Source organism: Mauremys mutica, chromosome 20 (genome assembly GCF_020497125.1).
Source record: "Mauremys mutica isolate MM-2020 ecotype Southern chromosome 20, ASM2049712v1, whole genome shotgun sequence".
Lineage (NCBI taxonomy): Eukaryota > Metazoa > Chordata > Testudines > Geoemydidae > Mauremys > Mauremys mutica.
The window spans coordinates 25,297,671-25,320,355 of record NC_059091.1 but is presented as its reverse complement, the minus strand read 5'-3'; the positions used below and the strand labels follow the sequence as shown (position 1 = coordinate 25,320,355).

General features: G+C 62.9%; 1 protein-coding gene across 1 annotated transcript in view; it reads left to right on the top strand.

Moving 5' to 3' along the window:
- Nucleotides 1-6,964, top strand: part of LOC123353836 (relaxin-3-like) — a 9,252-nt gene extending 2,288 nt beyond the window's left edge. The window contains exon 3 of the mRNA XM_044995252.1: nt 6,819-6,964. Within this exon, the coding sequence (XP_044851187.1) occupies nt 6,819-6,964 (146 nt within the window). The remainder of the gene's footprint in view (nt 1-6,818) is intronic.
- The last annotated feature ends 15,721 nt before the right edge of the window (nt 6,965-22,685 follow it).

The following is a 22,685-nucleotide window of genomic DNA, read 5'->3' as shown; positions in this document are numbered from 1 at the left end:
CCCCACTCCCCTCCCAGAGCTGGGGAGAGAACCCAGGAGTCCTGGCTCCCAGCTCCCCGCTCTAACCGCTAGACCCCACTCCCCTCCCAGAGCTGGGGAGAGAACCCAGGAGTCCTGGCTCTCAGCCCCCCCCCCGCTCTAACCGTTAGACCCCACTCCCCTCCCAGTGCTGGGGAGAGAACCCAGGAGTCCTGGCTCCCAGCCCCCCCCCTGCTCTAACCGCTAGACCCCACTCTCCTCCCAGAGCTGGGGAGAGAACCCAGGAGTCCTGGCTCCCAGCTCCCCGCTCTAACCGCTAGACCCCACTCCCCTCCCAGTGCTGGGGATAGAACCCAGGAGTCCTGGCTGTCGTCCGAGATTAGAGCCTGTGACTCCCCGCAGTCTAGAATCTCTCCTGTCCCTGGGATACCAAGCAGGTGCGAGGATCCGGGCGCTGGGCACAGGCCGGCCAGCTGCAGCTCTGCTGGCTTCTCTGCAAAATCTTGGCTCTTGCCCAGGTGCGGGAAGTAGGGGTGCAGGGGGAGCCGCACCCCCTGGCTGGACGCGGTTTCCATCACATCCAGGGTTGGGGGTTTGGTTCAGCGGCTCGCAGCCTCCCCACTGTACACATTGTTCCAGCGCCACTGGGCTCTTGCATTAATTTTTCAGTTTGTGGCTTATTGTTCCTTCAGTGATTTTAATTAAAGTTACCAGAAGTTTAACCAAAGGCGCTGTTCTGCTCCCCGTCCTGCTGCTGGGAGATAATGAACAGCCGGCTCGCTAGGCGCTGTGTGATGGATGAATGGCTTCACTGCCCAAGAGGCTGCAAAGCAGCCTGGGAATTCCCCTCTCCTCCCGTCCCCACCCCCCCCGCATGGCCAGCAGCGTGTAGCCTCCCCCACGGGTCTGTCTGGCCCTCAGAGGGGCCCTGCTGGAGGAGCGTGTGGAGGAGGCAGGAAGGGGCGAGAGCCCCAGGAGTGGGGCCCCCCCCGCCTCAGAGCGCTCACCGAACGACTAGACCAAGGGTGGGAGGGGAAACTGAGGCCCCAGAGGAAAAGGGACGTGTCCAAGGTCAGCCAGCAGGCAGAGGTCGTCTGAGTCCCTGTGATGAACTGGGAATGTGCTGGCAGGGGGGTGTTGTGGGGACTGGCTGCCTTGGGGAAGGGAGGACACCTGAGCATGTAACATGTGAACCTGGGGGGCGGGGGGGGGGGTGGAGCCAGGTGACACCTCTGCCCGGACACTGGACAAAGGCTGGAGGAGGAGCCGGGGGGAGGCTGAGTGAGAGGCTGGGGGGAGTTTCAGTTTGGGGCTGGCTGGGAAATGGAGGGGAGCCCAGATGGGCTCTGGCCTCCCAACGGGGCTCTGGCCTCCCCCCCCCCAAGAGGGACCTAACTGAGGGGTCCTGTTGTCTGTGCCGGCAAGACCTGGCCTGGCCTGTGTCCTGTCGGCTAATAACCCTGCTGTGTGACTGGCTGGCTGAGAGTCCTGGGGATCGCAGGAAGCCGGGGGTGACCGTGCAGTCTCATTGCCCAGTGGGCCAGCCTGCCCCTGCTTTCCTTGGGGCACGGCATATGGCCGTTACTAGCGGGGGGGGGGGTGCCGGGGCTGGTAGCTGAGCTGCCGTGGGGGAGTCGGCTCAGAGCTCAGCCGGCTGCCAGGGCAATGGGAACGCGGGAGAGAGCGAAGGGACCTTTGGGGCTGGTAGCTGAGCTGCCGTGGGGGAGTCGCCTCAGAGCTCAGCCGGCTGCCAGGGCAATGGGAACGCGGGAGAGAGAGAAGGGACCTTTGGGGCTGGTAGCTGAGCTGCCGTGGGGGAGTCGGCGCAGAGCTCAGCCGGCTGCCAGGGCAGTGGGAACGCGGGCGAGAGCGAAGGGACCTTTGGGGCTGGTAGCTGAGCTGCCGTGGGGGAGTCGGCGCAGAGCTCAGCCGGCTGCCAGGGCAATGGGAACGCGGGAGAGAGAGAAGGGACCTTTGGGGCTGGTAGCTGAGCTGCCGTGGGGGAGTCGGCGCAGAGCTCAGCCGGCTGCCAGGGCAATGGGAACGCGGGCGAGAGAGAAGGGACCTTTGGGGCTGGTAGCTGGGCTGCCGTGGGGGAGTCGGCGCAGAGCTCAGCCGGCTGCCAGGGCAGTGGGAACGCGGGAGAGAGAGAAGGGACCTTTGGGGCTGGTAGCTGAGCTGCCGTGGGGGAGTCGGCGCAGAGCTCAGCCGGCTGCCAGGGCAATGGGAACGCGGGCGAGAGAGAAGGGACCTTTGGGGCTGGTAGCTGGGCTGCCGTGGGGGAGTCGGCGCAGAGCTCAGCCGGCTGCCAGGGCAGTGGGAACGCGGGAGAGAGAGAAGGGACCTTTGGGGCTGGTAGCTGAGCTGCCGTGGGGGAGTCGGCGCAGAGCTCAGCCGGCTGCCAGGGCAATGGGAACGCGGGCGAGAGAGAAGGGACCTTTGGGGCTGGTAGCTGGGCTGCCGTGGGGGAGTCGGCGCAGAGCTCAGCCGGCTGCCAGGGCAGTGGGAACGCGGGCGAGAGAGAAGGGACCTTTGGGGCTGGTAGCTGAGCTGCCGTGGGGGAGTCGGCGCAGAGCTCAGCCGGCTGCCAGGGCAATGGGAACGCGGGAGAGAGAGAAGGGACCTTTGGGGCTGGTAGCTGAGCTGCCGTGGGGGAGTCGGCGCAGAGCTCAGCCGGCTGCCAGGGCAATGGGAACGCGGGAGAGAGAGAAGGGACCTTTGGGGCTGGTAGCTGAGCTGCCGTGGGGGAGTCGGCTCAGAGCTCAGCCGGCTGCCAGGGCAATGGGAACGCGGGCGAGAGAGAAGGGACCTTTGGGGCTGGTAGCTGGGCTGCCGTGGGGGAGTCGGCGCAGAGCTCAGCCGGCTGCCAGGGCAGTGGGAACGCGGGAGAGAGAGAGAAGGGACCTGTGGGGCTGGTAGCTGAGCTGCCGTGGGGGAGTCGGCGCAGAGCTCAGCCGGCTGCCAGGGCAATGGGAACGCGGGCGAGAGAGAAGGGACCTTTGGGGCTGGTAGCTGGGCTGCCGTGGGGGAGTCGGCGCAGAGCTCAGCCGGCTGCCAGGGCAGTGGGAACGCGGGCGAGAGCGAAGGGACCTTTGGGGCTGGTAGCTGAGCTGCCGTGGGGGAGTCGGCTCAGAGCTCAGCCGGCTGCCAGGGCAGTGGGAACGCGGGCGAGAGAGAAGGGACCTTTGGGGCTGGTAGCTGGGCTGCCGTGGGGGAGTCGGCTCAGAGCTCAGCCGGCTGCCAGGGCAATGGGAACGCGGGCGAGAGCGAAGGGACCTTTGGCCCCGGAGCAGCAGCTCCTGCCCCGCGCCGGTTTTCTCACCCGGCTGGAGACTGCAGATTCCACCCTTGAAAGCCGGGCCAGTCCCCTCAGCTGGAGGCGTCCGAGTGTCCGTGTCGCTGGCAGCGCAGGCGGGGGCAGGAGAAAGGCCCAGCCTGGCCCCGGGTTGGGTTTTACCCTCAGTCCATGTGCTTGGGGAGCAGGAGTCCAGGCACGGCTGGGGGGCGTTGCTGAGTCCCCAGGCCAGGCAGAGCAATTGCCCTGCTGTGCTCTCAGGCGAGTCCCTCGCTGGGCAATGGCTGGGGATGGTTCGACACCTGCCCGGGCCCTCTGGGGAGCTAATCTCGGGCTGGTTCCCCAACTCACAGCAGGTGTGTGAGGAAGTGGGGCTGGTTTTAATGTTCCCTCTGAATACTGGGGTGGGGGGGGGCTCAGCTCTGGGCGACCCTCTGTCGCCTGGCAACTAATGGCCCGGCCCTTCCCCCTGCCAGGGGAGGCTAAAGGTGGGGGAGACAGAGAGATCAGGTGACCTCCTGGCCCGGGAAAGAGACACAGCCCAGAGAGGAGGGGCTGTGGGCGGGGGGTTGGGCAGTTTTGGAAGCTGGCTGGGAAATGGAGGGGAGCCCTGACGGGGCTCGGGCCTCCCAGCGGGACAGTGGCCTCCCTGGGGGCCCAGATGGACCTAACTGAGGGGGGTCCTGTTGTCTGTACTGGCAAGCTCTGTTTTGGACTGTGTTCCTGTCATCTAAATAACCCTGCTGTGTGACTGGCTGGCTGAGAGTCACGTCTGACTGCGACGTGGGGGGGGCAGGACCCCGTGGCCCCCCCAGGACCCCGCCTGGGCGGACTCGCTGGGGGAAGCGCACGGGGGGGGCAGAGGATGCTGAATGCTCCCAGGAGAGACCCAGGCGGTGAAGCCGTGGGAGCTTCTTGCCCTGCAGACAGGCTGCTCCGAGGGAGAGGAGGCTCCCCAGAGTCCTGCCTGGCTTGTGGGGAGCAGCTCCAGAGCAGCGCCCGGGGACTCCGTGACAAGGTGTTAGTGACAACCACACACCACAGTCACATCACTCATCTATGGGTAGAGAAATGACTTTCCCCGGATACCTCTCCAGGCCTGCTGTGCGTGTGAATCACCATCATATACAAGTGAGGAATATGGGGGTTCCAGGCCGCTCCCCCAAGGTATCGAACCTCACACCAATCATCCTGAGTTTCTTTCTTTTCCCCGCTCACTTTGTTCTTGAAAACCGCAGGTCTGGCTTATGCTCAGCCTCCTCTCCCTACGAAACCAGCCACCGGAAAACAGGCGACCCCCCAGGGCGGGGGCTCCTGACTCGGGGTTTGGTTTACCCCGGGAAATTCATTCTGCCTGATGAGTCCACTCCCCGTCTCATTCCAGTCTAGCCGTGCTGGGGACAGGCCTTAGTCCAGGGCCTGGGCTGTGTGTCACAATGATTGATTGACCCGGCACAGAATGAGCAGCTTGGACGAAATGTGCCGCCTCCCCCAGCTTCTGGTTTGGGCTGTTCTTGTCTGTTTCTGGGCCGGGGGGCAGAGAGCCGACTCCTCTGCCTGTCTGTGCTGTGGTTCTGCTGCCCTGCGCCGGGTCAGAGCAATGGGCCATCCAGCCCGGAGGGAGGGAACAGTCGAGTGAGCTCCCTTCCCTGGTGCCTGTCTGAAAGCCGCAGACGGAAGCGCCCGCGAGTGAGGACGCGGCTCTGTTACCCGGCTCCCATGCGGATTTGGAAGTGGCTCCGGAGGTACCTTAGTAGCTGCTAAAAAAAGAGTTGTCAGAGGAATGAAAGCTGCCTCGCCGCGGTGGTGCGCGGCGGCGTGACACACGGCACTGAGCGGAGGGGGGAGGCCGGCAGCTAAGTCGCATCAGAAGGTTATTTCAAAACAGCCTCGTCTGCAGCCCTTATCTCTGTGTGGGGCTCCCAGACCCCAGCCGCCGCGGCCCCATTCTCATGGAAAGTGCTAAGCCGCGTGCAGCGATTTCCGAGCCGCCTGCCAGCCGAGGCGGCTCAGTGAATGGGCTCCATTTGCATATTTCCTCGTCTGATAACACCCGCCCTGGCGCTTTCTAAGCCTCCCCGCGCCCGGCGCGCCTGCCAACCAAAGGAGTTAGACCCGGTGCAGCCAGGCGTGCCGGCTCCGCTCCTCTGCCTCCGGCCCTGCACAAAGGGCCTGCGCCGGCTCGGCAGCTCTGCAGAGCTGGGGGCAGCGTTTGCCAAACCTGCTAACCTCAGGGTAAGCACCGAGCCTGCATTTTTCAAAGCAGCCTCTGGGCTTTAGGGACACGGAGCCCGTTGCGTCCCAGTGACCTGGCTCCGTTAGATCCTTTGCAAAGTCCAGGCTTCAATATCATCAGCTTGATTTGGGCCCCACACCCGCACACCCAGTGGGAGCTGGGGGGGACTGTGGCCCCACTGAGGCGGGGACGGGCCCATGGCCACTCGGGGATCAATGGGAGTTTGGCCATTGACTTCACTGGGGCAGAGCTGCACCCGGGGGGGGGCACTCAGCAGGTTGGCAGAGTCCGGTCGGTTCGATGTGCTGTTTAGCTGTGGATTTACGACCCCCTGGGCTGGCAAACGTTGACCTGAAAGATTCACTTTGTTCCCATCCCTGGGGACTGGCAGAACCATCTCCAGACAGCCTGCCCCTCCCCCCCCTCCCTTCTCCCCGCCCCCCCCCGCCCCTCCTCCCTGCCCCTCCCCCCTGCCACTGTGCCCCACGTCTGACCCAATAGACACGATCGCTGGAGGGATTTATTCTTCTGTGCATTACGATAGTGCCAGAGGCTCCAACTGAGATCAGGGCCCCGTCGGGCCGGGCGCTGCCCAGACCCCGGCCGAGATCAGGGCCCCGTCGGGCCGGGCGCTGCCCAGACCCCGGCCGAGATCAGGGCCCCGTCGGGCCGGGCGCTGCCCAGACCCCGGCCGAGATCAGGGCCCCGTCGGGCCGGGCGCTGCCCAGACCCCGGCCGAGATCAGGGCCCCGTCGGGCCGGGCGCTGCCCAGACCCCGGCCGAGATCAGGGCCCCGTCGCGCCGGGCGCTGCCCAGACCCCGGCCGAGATCAGGGCCCCGTCGCGCCGGGCGCTGCCCAGACCCCGGCCGAGATCAGGGCCCCGTCGGGCCGGGCGCTGCCCAGACCCCAGCCGAGATCGGGGCCCCCCATTGTGCTGCCTGGGCACAGAGTGAGAGGCAGCCCCTGTTCAGTGGTGACACTGTGGTAAGACCGGGGGCTCTTCAATACTGAGGCTTGTGCGTCAGTTCCCCCGCGAGAGGCCCAGGGGTAAGAAGCCAGGGCAGCCCCTGCTGCTGTCTGCGTGGCCAGGAAATGAGCGGCCGCACCTGGTCCTTTGTCGTCTCCCTTGGCCTGGGATACACACTCGGAGCAGCTTGGAACTGGTCACGGCCAAAGTCCTGCTGGGCTGCGATTTATTTCCCTCCAGGTGCCTCCCAGCCAGTGGCTTCTTTCCAGACCCAGCTTGGTCGGCAGCTGCAGGCTCCTGGGTTTCTCTCTTCCTGACGTGCTCTGACATTTTGGCACAGGCTTGCGATGGGCCCATGCGGAGGTTGTCAGCGGAGGGCAGCGCAGCGGGTGGGGAGGGAGCTGCGTTGCTGAAAGCCAAGGCAGCGTGCCCAGCGCCTCCCAGAGCTCCTCGGCAATGAAGCTTCTGTCCGTCGACCTGATCTAGGCGGAGGACAGGAAAGATTCTCGTTGCTTTGTGCATTGTGGTAGCACCCACAGACCCCAGCTGAGATGTGGGTCCCCACTGGGCTGGGCACTACGCAGACCCCGGCCGAGATCAGGGCCCCATCGGGCCGGGCGCTGCCCAGACCCAGCCGAGATCAGGGCCCCGTCGCGCCAGGCGCTGCCCAGACCCAGCCGAGATCAGGGCCCCGTCGGGCCGGGCGCTGCCCAGACCCCGGCCGAGATCAGGGCCCCGTCTGTGATGGAATAGGGACTGTCTGTGTGGTTGATAGGTGAGAGCAGGGACTGTCTGTGTGCTTGGTAGGCAGAGACAGGTCTGCAGCTGTAACATGAGCCTGGCCTGGGGGAGGGGAGGTCTCACCTCTGGCTGTAGCTAGACAAAGGGAGGGGGGAAGTGGAATCAGTCTTCGGTTGGGAGCTGGGAGGTGGGTTTCAGGGGATCCTAGGCTGGGATCCAAGCACCCTGAACCCCCCAGAAAGGCCAGATTGAGGGGTCCTGGCTCTGAACCCAAGCTGGGCTGTATCCTGTGTTCCTGTTGTTCAATAAACCTTCTGTTTTACTCGCTGGCTGAGAGTCACTGTGGGCCCAGGAAGAGGGGTGCAGGGACGGACTCCCCCACACTCCGTGACAACTGGTGGCAGCGGTGGGATCGACTGCACCCCGCGGACGGCGCTTCCTGCAGTAAGTGACTGGGGAGCAGTAAAACGAAGGGGCGATTCACCCCTGGGCCGTGTGTGGCCACTGGGAGGAGCCGGGGGATGACCCTCTAGTGGATCTATTCCCAGGGACAAAGGCTGGTTTCCCCCTGGAGGCGATTCCCCTCTCAGATCAGCTGACCCCGGCTCAGCATGCTGAGATCAGAGGGGTGCTGCAACTGTACCGACGGTTGTTTTCCAACCAGCCTGGGCGCACTAATTTGACTGTCCACCGGGTGGAGACTGGGGCACACACCCCGATACGATGCTCCCCTTTTCGGGTTACCGGGAAGACTGCCCAGGACCTGGAAAGGGAGGTCAGGGACATGCTGGCTTTAGGGGTGATCCAGCCGTCCGCCAGCCCCTGGGCCTCCCCAGTGGTGCTGGTCCCCAAGAAGGACGGGTCGATCCGGTTCTGCGTGGACTATCGAAAGCTTAATGCCATCACCGTATCTGATGCCTACCCCATGCCAAGGCCTGATGAGCTCCTAGACAAGCTAGGAGGTGCTCGGTACCTCACCACCATGGATCTTACAAAGGGCTACTGGCAAGTGCCGCTGGACGCAGATGCCAGGCTGAAATCGGCCTTCATCACTCCCCTGGGGCTCTATGAGTTTCTGACCCTGCCCTTCGGCCTCAAGGGAGCGCCGGCCACCTTCCAGCGCCTGGTGGATCAGCTACTGAGGGGGATGGAGAGTTTTGCTGTGGCGTATATTGATGACATCTGCGTCTTCAGCCAGACCTGGGAGGACCACGTGCTCCAGGTTAGACAAGTGCTGGACCGACTCCGGGAGGCGGGGTTAACCGTAAAGGCTGAGAAGTGCAAGGTGGGGATGGCTGAAGTATCTTACCTGGGCCATCGGGTGGGGAGCGGCTGCCTAAAGCCGGAACCAGCCAAGGTGGAGGCGATCAGAGACTGGCCCGCTCCCCAGACCAAAAAGCAGGTCCAGGCCTTTATTGGGATGGCGGGGTACTATCGGAGGTTCGTGCCCCACTTTAGTGCCATAGCTGCCCCCATCACTGAGCTGTGCAAGAAGGGGAAGCCAGACAAGGTGGTCTGGACCGAGCAGTGCCAGCAGGCTCTCCAGGCACTGAAGGAGGCTCTGCTCAAAGGCCCAGTTCTGGCAAACCCAAACTTTGACAAGCCCTTTATGGTGTTTACCGACGCCTCCGACACGGGCCTGGGGGCGGTGTTGATGCAGGAGGATGAAAAGGGGGAGAGACACCCCATCGTGTACCTGAGCAAGAAGTTGCTACCCCGGGAGCAGAACTACGCGGCCATCGAGAAGGAATGCCTGGCCATGGGGTGGGCCCTGAAGAAACTGGAGCCATATCTCTTTGGGCGCCACTTCACCGTGTACACCGACCACTCTCCCCTGACCTGGCTGCACCAGATGAAAGGAGCCAACGCCAAGCTCCTGAGGTGGAGCCTGCTCCTGCAGGACTATGACATGGACGTGGTCCACGTGAAGGGAAGCGCCAACCTGATAGCGGACGCGCTGTCCCGGAGAGGAGGCCCTGAACTTCCCCAGGTCACTGGGCAGAGTGACCCCGCTCAGTTCAGTCTCGGAGGGGGGAGAGGTGTGATGGAATAGGGACTGTCTGTGTGCTTGGTAGGCAGAGACAGGTCTGCAGCTGTAACATGAGCCTGGCCTGGGGGAGGGGAGGTCTCACCTCTGGCTGTAGCTAGACAAAGGGAGGGGGGAAGTGGAATCAGTCTTCGGTTGGGAGCTGGGAGGTGGGTTTCAGGGGATCCTAGGCTGGGATCCAAGCACCCTGAACCCCCCAGAAAGGCCAGATTGAGGGGTCCTGGCTCTGAACCCAAGCTGGGCTGTATCCTGTGTTCCTGTTGTTCAATAAACCTTCTGTTTTACTCGCTGGCTGAGAGTCACTGTGGGCCCAGGAAGAGGGGTGCAGGGCCGGACTCCCCCACACTCCGTGACACCGTCGCACCGGGCGCTGCCCAGACCCCGGCCGAGATCAGGGCCCTGTCGCGCCGGGCGCTGCCCAGACCCCAGCCGAGATCAGGGCCCCGTCGTGCCAGGCGCCGCCCAGACCCCGGCCGAGATCAGGGCCCCGTCGCGCCGGGCGCTGCCCAGACCCCGGCCGAGATCAGGGCCCCGTCGCGCCGGGCGCTGCCCAGACCCAGCCGAGATCAGGGCCCCGTCAGGCCGGGCGCTGCCCAGACCCCAACTGACTTGGCTGCTCCAGAACCTCCCTCCTCTGATGGTTCGAAATCTTTGTCTCATTTGAAGCCTAGACGTGTTGCTGGCCAGATTGTAACCGGTCGTTCTTGCACAACCCTGGCTCTCCGCTTAAATAACCCCTCCCCGTCCGTCCGTCCCCCTGTTGTACTTACAGTGCTGCACGGGATCTTTACTAGGGGAATAAGGCAGAACGCCACATTGATTAGTAATACAGGTGTCAATTAACACTGTATCATGTGCATGTGATGTGTGTGTCTATATTACACTTACGCACTGACACTCACACACTCACACACTCACACACACACACACACACACACACACACACACACTCACACACACTCCGTCTTGTTGTTACCAATGAGTTGCTGCCCCTAACTGCACTGGCGGGTGAGTTAGCTGGGGGAGGGGTGGAGCCGGGGTTCTGCTGAGCCGGATCGATGCTCCATGTTGACAAGACGAGACCCGGGGGCCTGTGCAAGACCCCTCCCCTTTATAGCAGCTTCCCTCTCATGCAAATCTGCACCAGCTCCAAAATCGGTGTCTGGGTCAGTTGGTCCTTTGTGCTGCTTCCTTCTGGGGGTGTCCCGGTGCTGCAGAGGGTGTTTCCAAAGGGAAGGGGCTGGCTTCTAACCCCCGAGTCTGCTCCTCTTTAACGAGCCCACCTGACGGGTTTTATTGTCCTTGGGGCTGGCTCCCAGCCCCTCTGGCTGGAGGTGCTGCCTTCCCCCCTCGCTCATTCCACAGGGCCATTGATTACGGGAGTTGGGGGGGGGATCTTGTTCTACTCCGAGCCAAAAGACATTTTTCTTTTCTTTTATTCTATCCTTAGGGGCTATAACATTATACCAGGGGCAACGCCACGTTTCCACATGAGGCTTTGATACCAAGTCTCCATGTACCAAGGCTCATCCATACAAGGTTTCTACATGAGGCTTTGATACCAAGTCTCCATGTACCGAGGCTCATCCATACAAGGTGTCACGGAGTGTGGGGGAGTCCGGCCCTGCACCCCTCTTCCTGAACTCACAGTGACTCTCAGCCAGCCAGTAAAACAGAAGGTTTATTGAACAACAGGAACACAGGTTACAGCCCAGCTTGTGTGCAGAGCCAGGACCCCTCAATCTGGCCTTTCTGGGGGGTTCAGGGTGCTTGGATCCCAGCCTAGGATCCCCTGAAACCCACCTCCCAGCTCCCAAAACCGAAGAATGCCTTCACTCCCCCGTTCCCTTTTGTCTACCTCCAGCCAGAGGTGAGACCTCCCCTCCCCCAGGCCAGGCTCATGTTACAGCTGCATACCTGTCTCTGCCTACCAAGCACACAGACAGCCCCTGCTCCATCACACAAGGTTTCTACATGAGGCTTTGATACCAAGTCTCCATGTACCGAGGCTCATCCATACAAGGTTTCCACATGAGGCTTTGATACCAAGTCTCCATGTACCAAGGCTCATCCATACAAGGTTTCCACATGAGGCTTTGATACCAAGTCTCCATGTACCGAGGCTCATCCATACAAGGTTTCTACATGAGGCTTTGATACCAAGTCTCCATGTACCGAGGCTCATCCATACAAGGTTTCCACATGAGGCTTTGATACCAAGTCTCCATGTACCGAGGCTCATCCATACAAGGTTTCCACATGAGGCTTTGATACCAAGTCTCATGAACGCAGAGGTCACCCATGGGGGACCCACTACAGGGTTCTAGGAAGACGCGCAATGTAAAGTCATATGAAAATGACCAGAGATTTCTCTACACGCCCCGCGGGTCCCGCTCTGCTGGGTCACTTGCTGGTTTGAACTAGAGGAAGTGGTGGATTCTCTGTACTTGAAGTATTTCAATCACGACTGGAGGACGTCAGTGACTCAGCCAGCTGCTGGCGGGGGTGGACGTGGTTCTGTAGCCTGCACCATGCGGGAGATCGGCCCAGATGATTGAGGGTCCGTTCTGGCCATAAAGGCTATGAGATCGGGGGTGCTGTGCAGCCCCTAATTGAGATCCCCGCCCCCCGCACAGGCATGTGGGGAGAGTCAGGCCCTGCCCTGAAGCGCCTGCAGTCTAGATGGAGCAAGGAAGGGTTCTTTGTCTCCACGTTACAGGTGGGAAACTGAGTCCCAGAGAGATCAAGGCAGGAGCCTCTGCTGGCTTTCAGTGAGATTTCTGCTCCCGAGTGTCTGTCGCATCTGCGAATGGCCCTTGAGCTCCGGGATCTGCTCACGCGGCTGCAGCCGCTCAGGGGACAGCGTGATGTTGACCCAGGGCTGCTGGCGGTGGTTCAGATCTGCCGTTTAACGGGTGCAAGCTGAGCTGGTTTGCGGGTGGGCTGCACACACGGCTGCAGCCGCTCAGCAGCAGCATCTAAACAGCTGCAACTTCCGCATGGAGAACGGGCCTGAGGGCCTGGCCCAGGTGACACAAGAAGTCGGTGGCAGATCTGAGAGCTCCAGCTGGGAGCCTTTGCCATGAGGCCGTCTGTCCTGAGCGACTCTCAGACCCGCCGTGTTAACTGCACCCTTGGAAACCAACCCCCCCCCCTGCCAGCCTGTACCGGGCTGGGGCTGGAGACCCATCCTGCTCCTTTTGGTTCTGGTAGTCAAATGCCCCTGGCTCCTGTCGCCATGATGAAGGGAATCGGGGGGATGAGGAAATTACTCCTTTGCCTCAGGGAGGCACCTGGGAGCCCTCGTCCTGGAGCAGGCCCTGCTGTGCGTGGCTCTGTACAAACCCAAGCCCCTTCCATGTCATTGTTGCAGCAGTTTTAGAAGTGTCAGTTCCCCAGATCGGATTCCAGGCCCTCGGGCTGCCGGTGGGACCCATCTGCTGGGAACGAGACGTGTTTGCACAAAGAGCAGCGCCTGGGAGGCGAGGAAACAGGATTTGCTGAAGCAAAGGCTGCAGCCTGCCTGGAGACAGATCAGCTCCTAGAGGAGCAGGACGAGGATGGATCGCCAGGCTGGTTCCTGCCCATGGTGCTGGGCAGGGAGCCGCAAGAAATTCACCCGTTTACATGAAGTCTTTAAAGGGGGCAGGTGGCTTTTCTTCCCTGTCGCGGGAAGGCAGGCGACCCCTAGCGCAGTGACTGCTGAAGCCTGTCCGCGCTCTGTCGACACAGGATTCTTACCCCACTGCGCAGCCAGGGACCCGAGGTACGAGAGCCTGTGTGACGTGGCTAGGGGCTCTCAGGGAGGCGGGGACCCAGGTGTCCGGGGGTCCCAGCTAGCACCCGAATGAATGCACCCCCTCGCCCCCCTAACCTGGCACTGCTGTGCCAGCAATGCCAGAGCGACCACAGCTCTGCCGAGAGACGAGGGGGTGGTGTTACTCTGCCGCCTGAATGAAAAACTCCGTGTGGCAGCATCCGCTGTGTCTGCACTAGCGAGCCCCGCCGGCGTAGCCAGGCCAGCGAACCGGCAGGAGCGTAGACCAGGCCTAAAGCAGGAGAGCGTCCGCACAGGGCTCTAGAGGGGTGTAGGTGAAACGGTGTCCTTTGCCTGGCTAGCCACGGGCTGTGTCTGAGAGCCCCAGCTCCTTTGCCGAGCCCTCCAGGGAGAACGGGGCAGATCGGATCGGACCTTCCCGATGATTATTTGGAGTTAAAAACACAACACAAACATCGCCAGCCAGGGAACCCTCCTTTTGGGGGGGAGGAGGGGAATCCCCTGCTTTAAATTGGCACGTAAAAGATCCCCACCTGCCTGTGTTTCCGGGTCCCAGTGCCAGGCGACCTTTCCTAGGGCTGACTGGAAGAGGAAGTGATTGTGAGCAGCTGGCTTCACACAGACGCCGGGATGCATCTGTAGCTCCCTGCTCAGCGCGTGGGCTCTGCACAGGAACCAGCTGCTTTCTCCGCTCGCCGTTTAGGACCATATGGGGCTGCTCCCCCGCAGCCCTGCGCCTTGCACCAGTGCAGAGGGAGTGCAGGCTTTGCACTGGTGACAGGAGCCAGATTTGTGCTAATGAACCCTGCTTCCCCTCCCATCCTGCTCCCTGCACGCAGAACTAGTTACCAGAGCGTGAGCCTCCCCCTTTGCCTTTTGCTTCAGGGCATAAACCAACCTAAGTAATGCGGGTCAGGAGGGAACTGTTTCATGGAGCAGGTTAGCACATCCCTGGCTGGTGATTCCTCTGCACCTCATGCTGTCATTTCCACCAGTGCAAAAGAGTGAAAGTGAACCGCTACTTCGCACTGGTGTTAATAGCCGTGCAGGGCCATGGAGATTCCAGCCCGCTGGGTTTCCCCTGGGTCTCTGGATCCTTTACCACAAGTGTGTTAGGAACGTCCCACTTGCCAACGTTTCTTCCTGACCCCCATTACTTAGAGGTCGCTCAGCACCTGAAGCATGAAGGTTTGTATCACCGGATCCCGGTTCTTTTCCCTTCTCCTCCTTTGTACCTTCTGCAGTGACTGTGGGGCCGTCTGGCGACGCCAGGGGAGGGGAAAGTCTCCGGTGCCGCTTCTTGGAGGGAAAAAGTGAGTTTCCGAGAATCGCGGGTGCCGAAGTGAAGGCAGGGCTCCTTGCTGGAGACCTCCCTAGGCCGCTCAGTCTGCTGCGCGGCTCCCTATCCCAACGGGCAGTTGCAGAGAGCGCCCGCGGGGTGACTGGCAGTTGCCGTCTGTGCAGCATCCGGCAGAGGGGTTGGGCTGAGGGGCTGCGAGAGGTGCAGGCCGCACTGCTCAGGGATCGCCAGCATACGAGGTGTCTGAGGAGGGGTGTAATGTCCGGGGGGGGGCGGGGTTCTGCAAAGCAGCCGTTGGCTCAAGACCTGTGGTTTCCCTGGGCAGCGGGAAGCTCCCTGGGTGGTGACGTGGCTCGTGAGCACCTCAGCTAAGCCAAGGATCCAAATGGCTGGCGCGACCCGGGTGGTCAGAGGAAGGCAGGTGTGGGGTCATCTGCTCCCCAGGCAGGGCTCAGTCTGAGCCTGAATAATTAGAGATGGGCGCCCTGCCAGAAACAGTAACGCCTGGCACTCCGGAGACACCTGCCATCCCGGCTCCTCTTTGGCTGTGGTGGCATCATGTGGCAGGGAGTTCCGCAGGAGGCAATGGCAGGAGTGAAAAAGGATCCCAGGATTATACAGGATTTGTGATGTCACCATAGGGAGTGCTGAGATCAGGGCCCCCTTGTGCCAGGCACTGCACAGAGCCAGCCAGGGTCAGCGTCCCGCTGTGCTGGGTGCGGCGCAGACTCAGCTGACGTCAGGGAATAGCTGTATGAGGCAGTGGGGTGGGGGATGGGCAGTGGGTGAGGAGGGAGGGGGGAGCTGGCGGGTGGGCAGTGGGGTGGGGCCGGGCGGTGGGGAGGGGGGGGGAGCTGGGGCACGGGCAGTGTGGCGGGGTGCGTGGGGGAGGATGCCCGGGTGATGTGTGTGTGAATTCGGTTCCGGGGGCACCGTGTGTTGGGCACGTGGTGCCGGCTGGCACCTCGTCAGAGCAGATGGTGGAAGGAGTTTGGAACCGGTGATTACCAGGCAATTGGAACCGCGGCTCCGCAATCAGCAGCGAAGCGGGAGCAGAATGGGTGATGAGCCAGCCCGGGCCCTGCGTGGGTCTCTGCGCGCGGCAGGCAGGGTGCTGGGTGCAGGATGCTGGGCGCTGGGTGTAGGGGGCAGGGTGCTGGGGGGGCGCTGGGCACAGGGCGCTGGATGCTGGATGCAGGGTGCTGGGTGCAGGGCGCTGGGAGGGGTGCTGAGTGCAGGGTGCTGGGTGAAGGGTTCTGGGCGCAGGGGGCAGGGTGCTGGGCACAGGATACTAGGTGGGGGCTGCAGTGTTTTGTTAGGAGCTTCGTCATTTTTCTCAATCTGCTGCTTTGAAGGGCTCCGGATAAATAGACGCGACAGCAAACAAACAAACAAACAGGGAGGCCGCCTGGCGCGCAGCCGGTTCCCGCCGGAGACGCGGCTCTGGCGCTCAAGGCACCTCAAGCCCCAGGACCCCGTTTCACACGGGGAATCGGAGGCACTCAAGGGGGAAGGTTGTTGTCTGACGTCAGTGGTGGAACTGGGGAGAGAACCCAGGCGTCCAGGCTCCCAGCCCCCCCCCCCCCCGCACTGACCACTGGACCCCACTCCCCTCCCAGAGCCAGGGAGAGAACCCAGGCGTCCTGGCTCCCAGCCCCCCCTGCACTGACCACTGGACCCCACTCCGCTCCCAGAGCCAGGGTGAGAACCCAGGCATCCTGGCTCCCCGCCCCCCCCCCGGCACTGACCACTGGACCCCACTCCCCTCCCAGAGCCAGGGAGAGAACCCAGGCGTCCTGCCTCCCAGCCCCCACCCTGCGCTGACCACTGGACCCAGGGGCGGCTGTAGGTATTTTGCTGCCCCAAGCACGGCAGGCAGGCTGCCTTTGGCGGCTTGCCTGCGGGAGGTCCCCGGTCCCGCGGATTCGGCGGCAGCCTGCGGGAGGTCCCTGGTCCCGTGGATTCGGCGGCGCCTGCGGGAGGTCCCCGGACCCGCGGATTCGGCGGCAGCCTGCGGGAGGTCCCCGGTCCCGCGGATTCGGCGGCACCTGCGGGAGGCGCCCGGTCCCGCGGATTCGGCGGCAGCCTGCGGGAGGTCCCCGGTCCCGTGGATTCGGCGGCAGCCTGCGGGAGGTCCCCGGTCCCGTGGATTCGGCGGCAGCCTGCGGGAGGTCCCCGGTCCCGTGGATTCGGCGGCGCCTGCGGGAGGTCCCCGGTCCCGTGGATTCGGCGGCAGCCTGCGGGAGGTCCCCGGTCCCGTGGATTCGGCGGCGCCTGCGGGAGGTCCCCGGTCCCGTGGATTCGGCGGCGCCTGCGGGAGGTGCCCGGTGTGATGGAATAGGGAGGTTTGTGTGGCTAGTAGGTGAGAGCAGGGACTGTCTCTGTGCTTGGTAGGCAGAGACAGACCGAGCAGACCCAACCCGCCGAGGGTTGACTGGGTACAGACCCAATCGGAGGAGGGGCAACGTGCCCAGGAGAGGGGGGCTGGCAGCGTCCCACCTGGGGAGGAGGGAGGAGGGCCCCAGGTCAGCGCCCCTGGGGGGCTGGATGCTCCGGTCCCAAGGGGCTGCTACAGGGTGGCCATGGGGCTGCCCCTCCGGAAACAGTGCCTGGTTCCCCTGGAGGTGGATGGGAAGAAGGTCACTGGGTACTGGGACACAGGCGCAGAAGTGACGCTGGCCCGGCCCGAGGTGGTGGGCCTAAATCGGATGGTGCCTGATACCTACCTGTCCCTGATGGGCGTGAGCGGGACCCCATTCAAGGTACCCGTGGCGAGGGTGCACCTGAAGTGGGGGGTCAAGGAGGGCCCCAAGGATGTGGGAGTGCACTCCCATTTGCCCACAGAGGTGCTAATGGGGGGGGACCTCGAGACCTGGCCCGGCAATACCCAGGGTACCCTGATTGTGACCCGTAGTCAGAGTCGGCGCAGGGCTCTGCACCCTGACAACGGGGAAAGTACTCTGCCCGAGTGCCTGGCGGGGAGGGAACGCCCAGAGACACGACCCAGAGAGGCTGCGGCCTCAGACCCAGCCGGTGAGAGAGAGCAGGTCCCCATCCCTGTCCCAGCTGCTGAGTTCCAGGCCGAGGTGCAGAAGGATCCCTCCTTGCAGAAGCCCAGGGACCGGGCTGACCTCAATGCAGCGCAGACCATGAGGAGAGGTTGCAAGGAGAGGTTCCTGTGGGAGAAGGGGTTCCTGTACCGGGAATGGGCTCCCCCCGGGGAGGTGGAGGCATGGGGGATTAGGAGGCAGCTGGTGGTTCCCCAGAAGTTTCGCCACAAGCTCTTGTACCTGGCCCATGACATCCCCCTCGCAGGGCACCAGGGAATCCGGCGCACCAGGCAGAGGCTGCTACAGAACTTTTACTGGCCTGGGGTCTTTACCCATGTCCGGCAGTACTGCCAATCCTGTGACCCCTGCCAGCGGGTGGGGAAGGCCCGGGACAAGGGGAAAGCAGCTCTGAGGCCTTTACCCATCATAGAAGAACCTTTCCAGAAGGTGGCCATGGACATGGTGGGGCCTCTCAGCAAGGCGACCCGGTCAGGAAAGAAATACATCTTGGTGGTGGTAGATTTCGCCACTCGATACCCCGAGGCGGTGGCCTTGTCCTCTACCGAAGCAGCCACCGTGGCGGATGCGCTGCTGACCATTTTCAGCCGGGTGGGGTTCCCCCAGGAAGTCTTAACGGACCAGGGGTCCAACTTCATGTCGGAGCTGCTCCAGTCCCTGTGGGAGAAATGTGGGGTCCGACCCAGCTGGGCCTCAGCGTACCACCCCCAGACCAACGGGCTGGTGGAGAGGTTCAACGGGACGCTAAAGATGATGCTAAAAACATTCATGCACCAGCACCCACAGGACTGGGACAAGTACTTACCTCACCTGCTGTTTGCGTACAGGGAGGTACCCCAGGAGTCTACTGGGTTCTCGCCGTTCGAACTGTTATATGGAAGGCGGGTAAGGGGGCCCCTGGACCTGATGAGAGACGAATGGGAGGGGAAGGCCGCTCCCGATGGAGAGTCGGTGGTGGAGTATGTCCTGACCTTCCGGGAAAGACTTACCGAGCTCATGGGCCTGGCCAGGGAGAATCTGGCCCGAGCCCAGAGGAAGCAGAAGGTCTGGTACGACCGCACGGCGCGGGCCCGCGCCTTCGCCACCGGGGACCAAGTGATGGTTCTCATCCCCGTGAGGAAAAACAAACTCCAGGCTGCCTGGGAAGGGCCCTTCAAGGTTGTCAAGCAGCTAAATGAGGTAAACTATGTGGTGGAGCTGTCGAACCGGGCTCATCACTGCCGGGTGTACCATGTGAATATGATGAAGCCATATTATGACCGGGGGAATATGGTGTTGGCCGTGTGTGGCCACTGGGAGGAGCCGGGGGATGACCCTCTAGTGGATCTATTCCCAGGGACAAAGGCTGGTTCCCCCCTGGAGGCGATTCCCCTCTCAGATCAGCTGACCCCGGCTCAGCATGCTGAGATCAGAGGGGTGCTGCAACTGTACCGACAGCTGTTTTCCAACCAGCCTGGACGCACTAATTTGACCGTCCACCGGGTGGAGACTGGGTCACACACCCCGATACGCTGCTCCCCTTTTCGGGTCACCGGGAAGACTGCCCAGGACCTGGAAAGGGAGGTCAGGGACATGCTGGCTTTAGGGGTGATCCAGCCGTCCGCCAGCCCCTGGGCCTCCCCAGTGGTGCTGGTCCCCAAGAAGGACGGGTCGATCCGGTTCTGCGTGGACTATCGGAAGCTTAATGCCATCACCGTATCTGATGCCTACCCCATGCCAAGGCCTGATGAGCTCCTAGACAAGCTGGGAGGCGCTCGGTACCTCACCACCATGGATCTTACAAAGGGCTACTGGCAAGTGCCGCTGGACGCAGATGCCAGGCTGAAATCGGCCTTCATCACTCCCCTGGGGCTCTATGAGTTTCTGACCCTGCCCTTCGGCCTCAAGGGAGCGCCGGCCACCTTCCAGCGCCTGGTGGATCAGCTACTGAGGGGGATGGAGAGTTTTGCTGTGGCGTATATTGATGACATCTGCGTCTTCAGCCAGACCTGGGAGGACCACGTGTCCCAGGTTAGACAAGTGCTGGACCGACTCCGGGAGGCGGGGCTAACCGTAAAGGCTGAGAAGTGCAAGGTGGGGATGGCTGAAGTATCTTACCTGGGCCATCGGGTGGGGAGCGGCTGCCTAAAGCCGGAACCGGCCAAGGTGGAGGCGATCAGAGACTGGCCCGCTCCCCAGACCAAAAAGCAGGTCCAGGCCTTTATCGGGATGGCGGGGTACTATCGGAGGTTCGTGCCCCACTTTAGTGCCATAGCCGCCCCCATCACTGAGCTGTGCAAGAAGGGGAAGCCGGACAAGGTGGTCTGGACCGAGCAGTGCCAGGAGGCTCTCCAGGCGCTGAAGGAGGCTCTGCTCAGAGGCCCAGTTCTGGCAAACCCAAACTTTGACAAGCCCTTTATGGTGTTTACCGACGCCTCCGACACGGGCCTGGGGGCGGTGTTGATGCAGGAGGATGAAAACGGGGAGAGACACCCCATCGTGTACCTGAGCAAGAAGCTGCTACCCCGGGAGCAGAACTACGCGGCCATCGAGAAGGAATGCCTGGCCATGGTGTGGGCCCTGAAGAAGCTGGAGCCATATCTCTTTGGGCGCCACTTCACCGTGTACACCGACCACTCTCCCCTGACCTGGCTGCACCAGATGAAAGGAGCCAACGCCAAGCTCCTGAGGTGGAGCCTGCTCCTGCAGGACTATGACATGGACGTGGTCCACGTGAAGGGAAGTGCCAACCTGATAGCGGACGCGCTGTCCCGGAGAGGGGGCCCCGAACTTCCCCGGGTCACTGGGCAGTGACCCCGCTCAGTTCAGTCTCGGAGGGGGGAGAGGTGTGATGGAATAGGGAGGTTTGTGTGGCTAGTAGGTGAGAGCAGGGACTGTCTCTGTGCTTGGTAGGCAGAGACAGGTCTGCAGCTGTAACATGAGCCTGGCTGGGGGAGGGGAGGTCTCACCTCTGGCTGTAGCTAGACAAAGGGAGGGGGGAAGTGGAATCAGTTTTTGGTTTTGGGAGCTGGGTGGTGGGTTTCAGGGGATCCTAAGCTGGGATCCAGGCACCCTGAACCCCCCCCCAGAACGGCCAGATTGAGGGGCCCTGGTTCTGAATCCAAGCTGGGCTGTATCCTGTGTTCCTGTTGTTCAATAAACCTTCTGTTTTACTGGCTGGCTGAGAGTCACCGTGAGTTCAGGAGAGGGGTGCAGGGCCAGACTCCCCCACACCCCGTGACAACTGGTGGCAGCGGTGGGATCGGCGGCACCCCGTGGACGGCGCTTCCTGCAGTAAGTGACTGGGGAGCAGTAAAACGAAGGGGCGATTAACCCCTGGGAGTGTGTGGCCAGAGAGAAGGACTTTGCAGTAACAGGGTCCCCCGGGGGATCACAGCGAGCGATCCCAGGGGCGGAGGAGTCTGCAGCTCGACCCTGGCAGAGAGGTGGTGAGCTCAAGGACTGGCACACTAGGGGTCCCCCTGGAACCCGTGGGGAGCGGCGAGCACCCCAGCCTGCGAGTGGCCAGCAGGAAGATGTATTCCCAGAAGCGCAAGTGTGAGCTGGTGGAGCTGTGCAAGCAGAGGGGGCTGCACTGTGGGAAGCTCACCAAGGCCCAGCTGATTGCCCGGCTGGAGGAGAGAGATCGCAGGGATGAACCGGTCCCTGTCTCTGAGGGAAGCAGCCGGGCAGATGCAGCGCAGGCACCAGTGTCTGTCCCCGCTGGGAGTGGCCAGTCGGCGGGTGAGGGCTCCTCGAGACCCCCCACCCCTAGGCCTAGGGGGAGGGGGAGGAGGAGCCCAGCTACGGAGGGCACCGTGACCCCCCCGGCCAGCAGGGGATCGTCCCGGCGACGCTCGGCCTCCGTGGAGCGCAGGCGGCTGGACTTGGAGAGAGAGATCAAACTGAAGGAGATGGAGATGGAGGACCGGCAGAAGCAACGGGAATACGATGAGAGGGAGAAGGAGAAGCAGCGCAGTCATGAGCTGGCCATGGCCCAGCTGAACAATAGGGAGGCCCCGGCTGCGGTGAGTGAGGGGGGGCCCAAGCCTACAAAGAGCTTCGATACGAACTTCCTGGCCCCGCGTAAGGAGGGGGAGGACATAGACACCTTCCTGACGGCCTTTGAGAATGCCTGCGAGCTGCACCAGGTTGCCCCTGCAGACAGGATCCGGCGCCTCACCCCCTTACTGGACTCCACCGCCGTGGAGGTGTACAGCCGAATGAGAGGGGAGGAGGCGCGGGACTACAACCTGTTCAAAGAGGCCCTGCTCCGCGAGTTTGGGCTGACCCCGGAGATGTACCGGAAGAGGTTCCGGGGTCAACGTAAGACCCGGGAGGGCACATACCTGCAACTGGTCAACCGGGCGCAGGGGTATGCCCGCAAGTGGACAGCTGGGGCCCAAACTAGAGAGGACCTGCTTGACCTAGTCGTACTGGAGCACCTGTATGCGCAGTGCCCATCCGACCTGAAGCAGTGGCTGATGGACCAGAAGCCGGAGAACCCGCAGCATGCAGGCCGGCTGGCCGACCAATACATGGACAATCGGGCGGGGGATGGCAGGGAGGAGTCTCGAGGGAGCAGGCCTGCCTCAACGCAGAGAGAGAGTCACCACGGGACCTCCCAGCGGGGCCCTATGGAGAACCCCCAAAAAAGGGGAACGTCCAGCGTCAGATCCACCCGACACCCTCGAGGGGACCCACGAGACATGGGCTGCTTTCACTGTGGCCAACAAGGCCACATACGGGCCCAGTGCCCCAAGCACAGAGACAGTCCCTGCTCTCACCTACTAGCCACACAAACCTCCCTATTCCATCACACCCGGTCCCGCGGATTCAGCGGCAGCCTGCGGGAGGTCCCCGGTCCCGTGGATTCGGCGGCGCCTGCGGGAGGTGCCTGGTCCCGCGGATTCGGCGGCAGCCTGCGGGAGGTCCCCGGTCCCGCGGATTCGGTGGCGCCTGCGGGAGGTGCCCGGTCCCGCGGATTCGGCGGCAGCCTGCGGGAGGTCCCCGGTCCCGCGGATTCGGTGGCGCCTGCGGGAGGTGCCCGGTCCCGCGGATTCGGCGGCGCCTGTGGGAGGTCCCCGGTCCCGCGGATTCGGCGGCAGCCTGCGGGAGGTCCCCGGTCCCGCAGATTCGGCGGCAGCCTGCGGGAGGTCCCCGGTCCCGCGGATTCGGCGGCAGCCTGCGGGAGGTCCCCGGTCCCGCGGATTCGGCGGCAGCCTGCGGGAGGTCCCCGGTCCCGCGGATTCGGCGGCGCCTGCGGGAGGTCCCCGGTCCCGCGGATTCGGTGG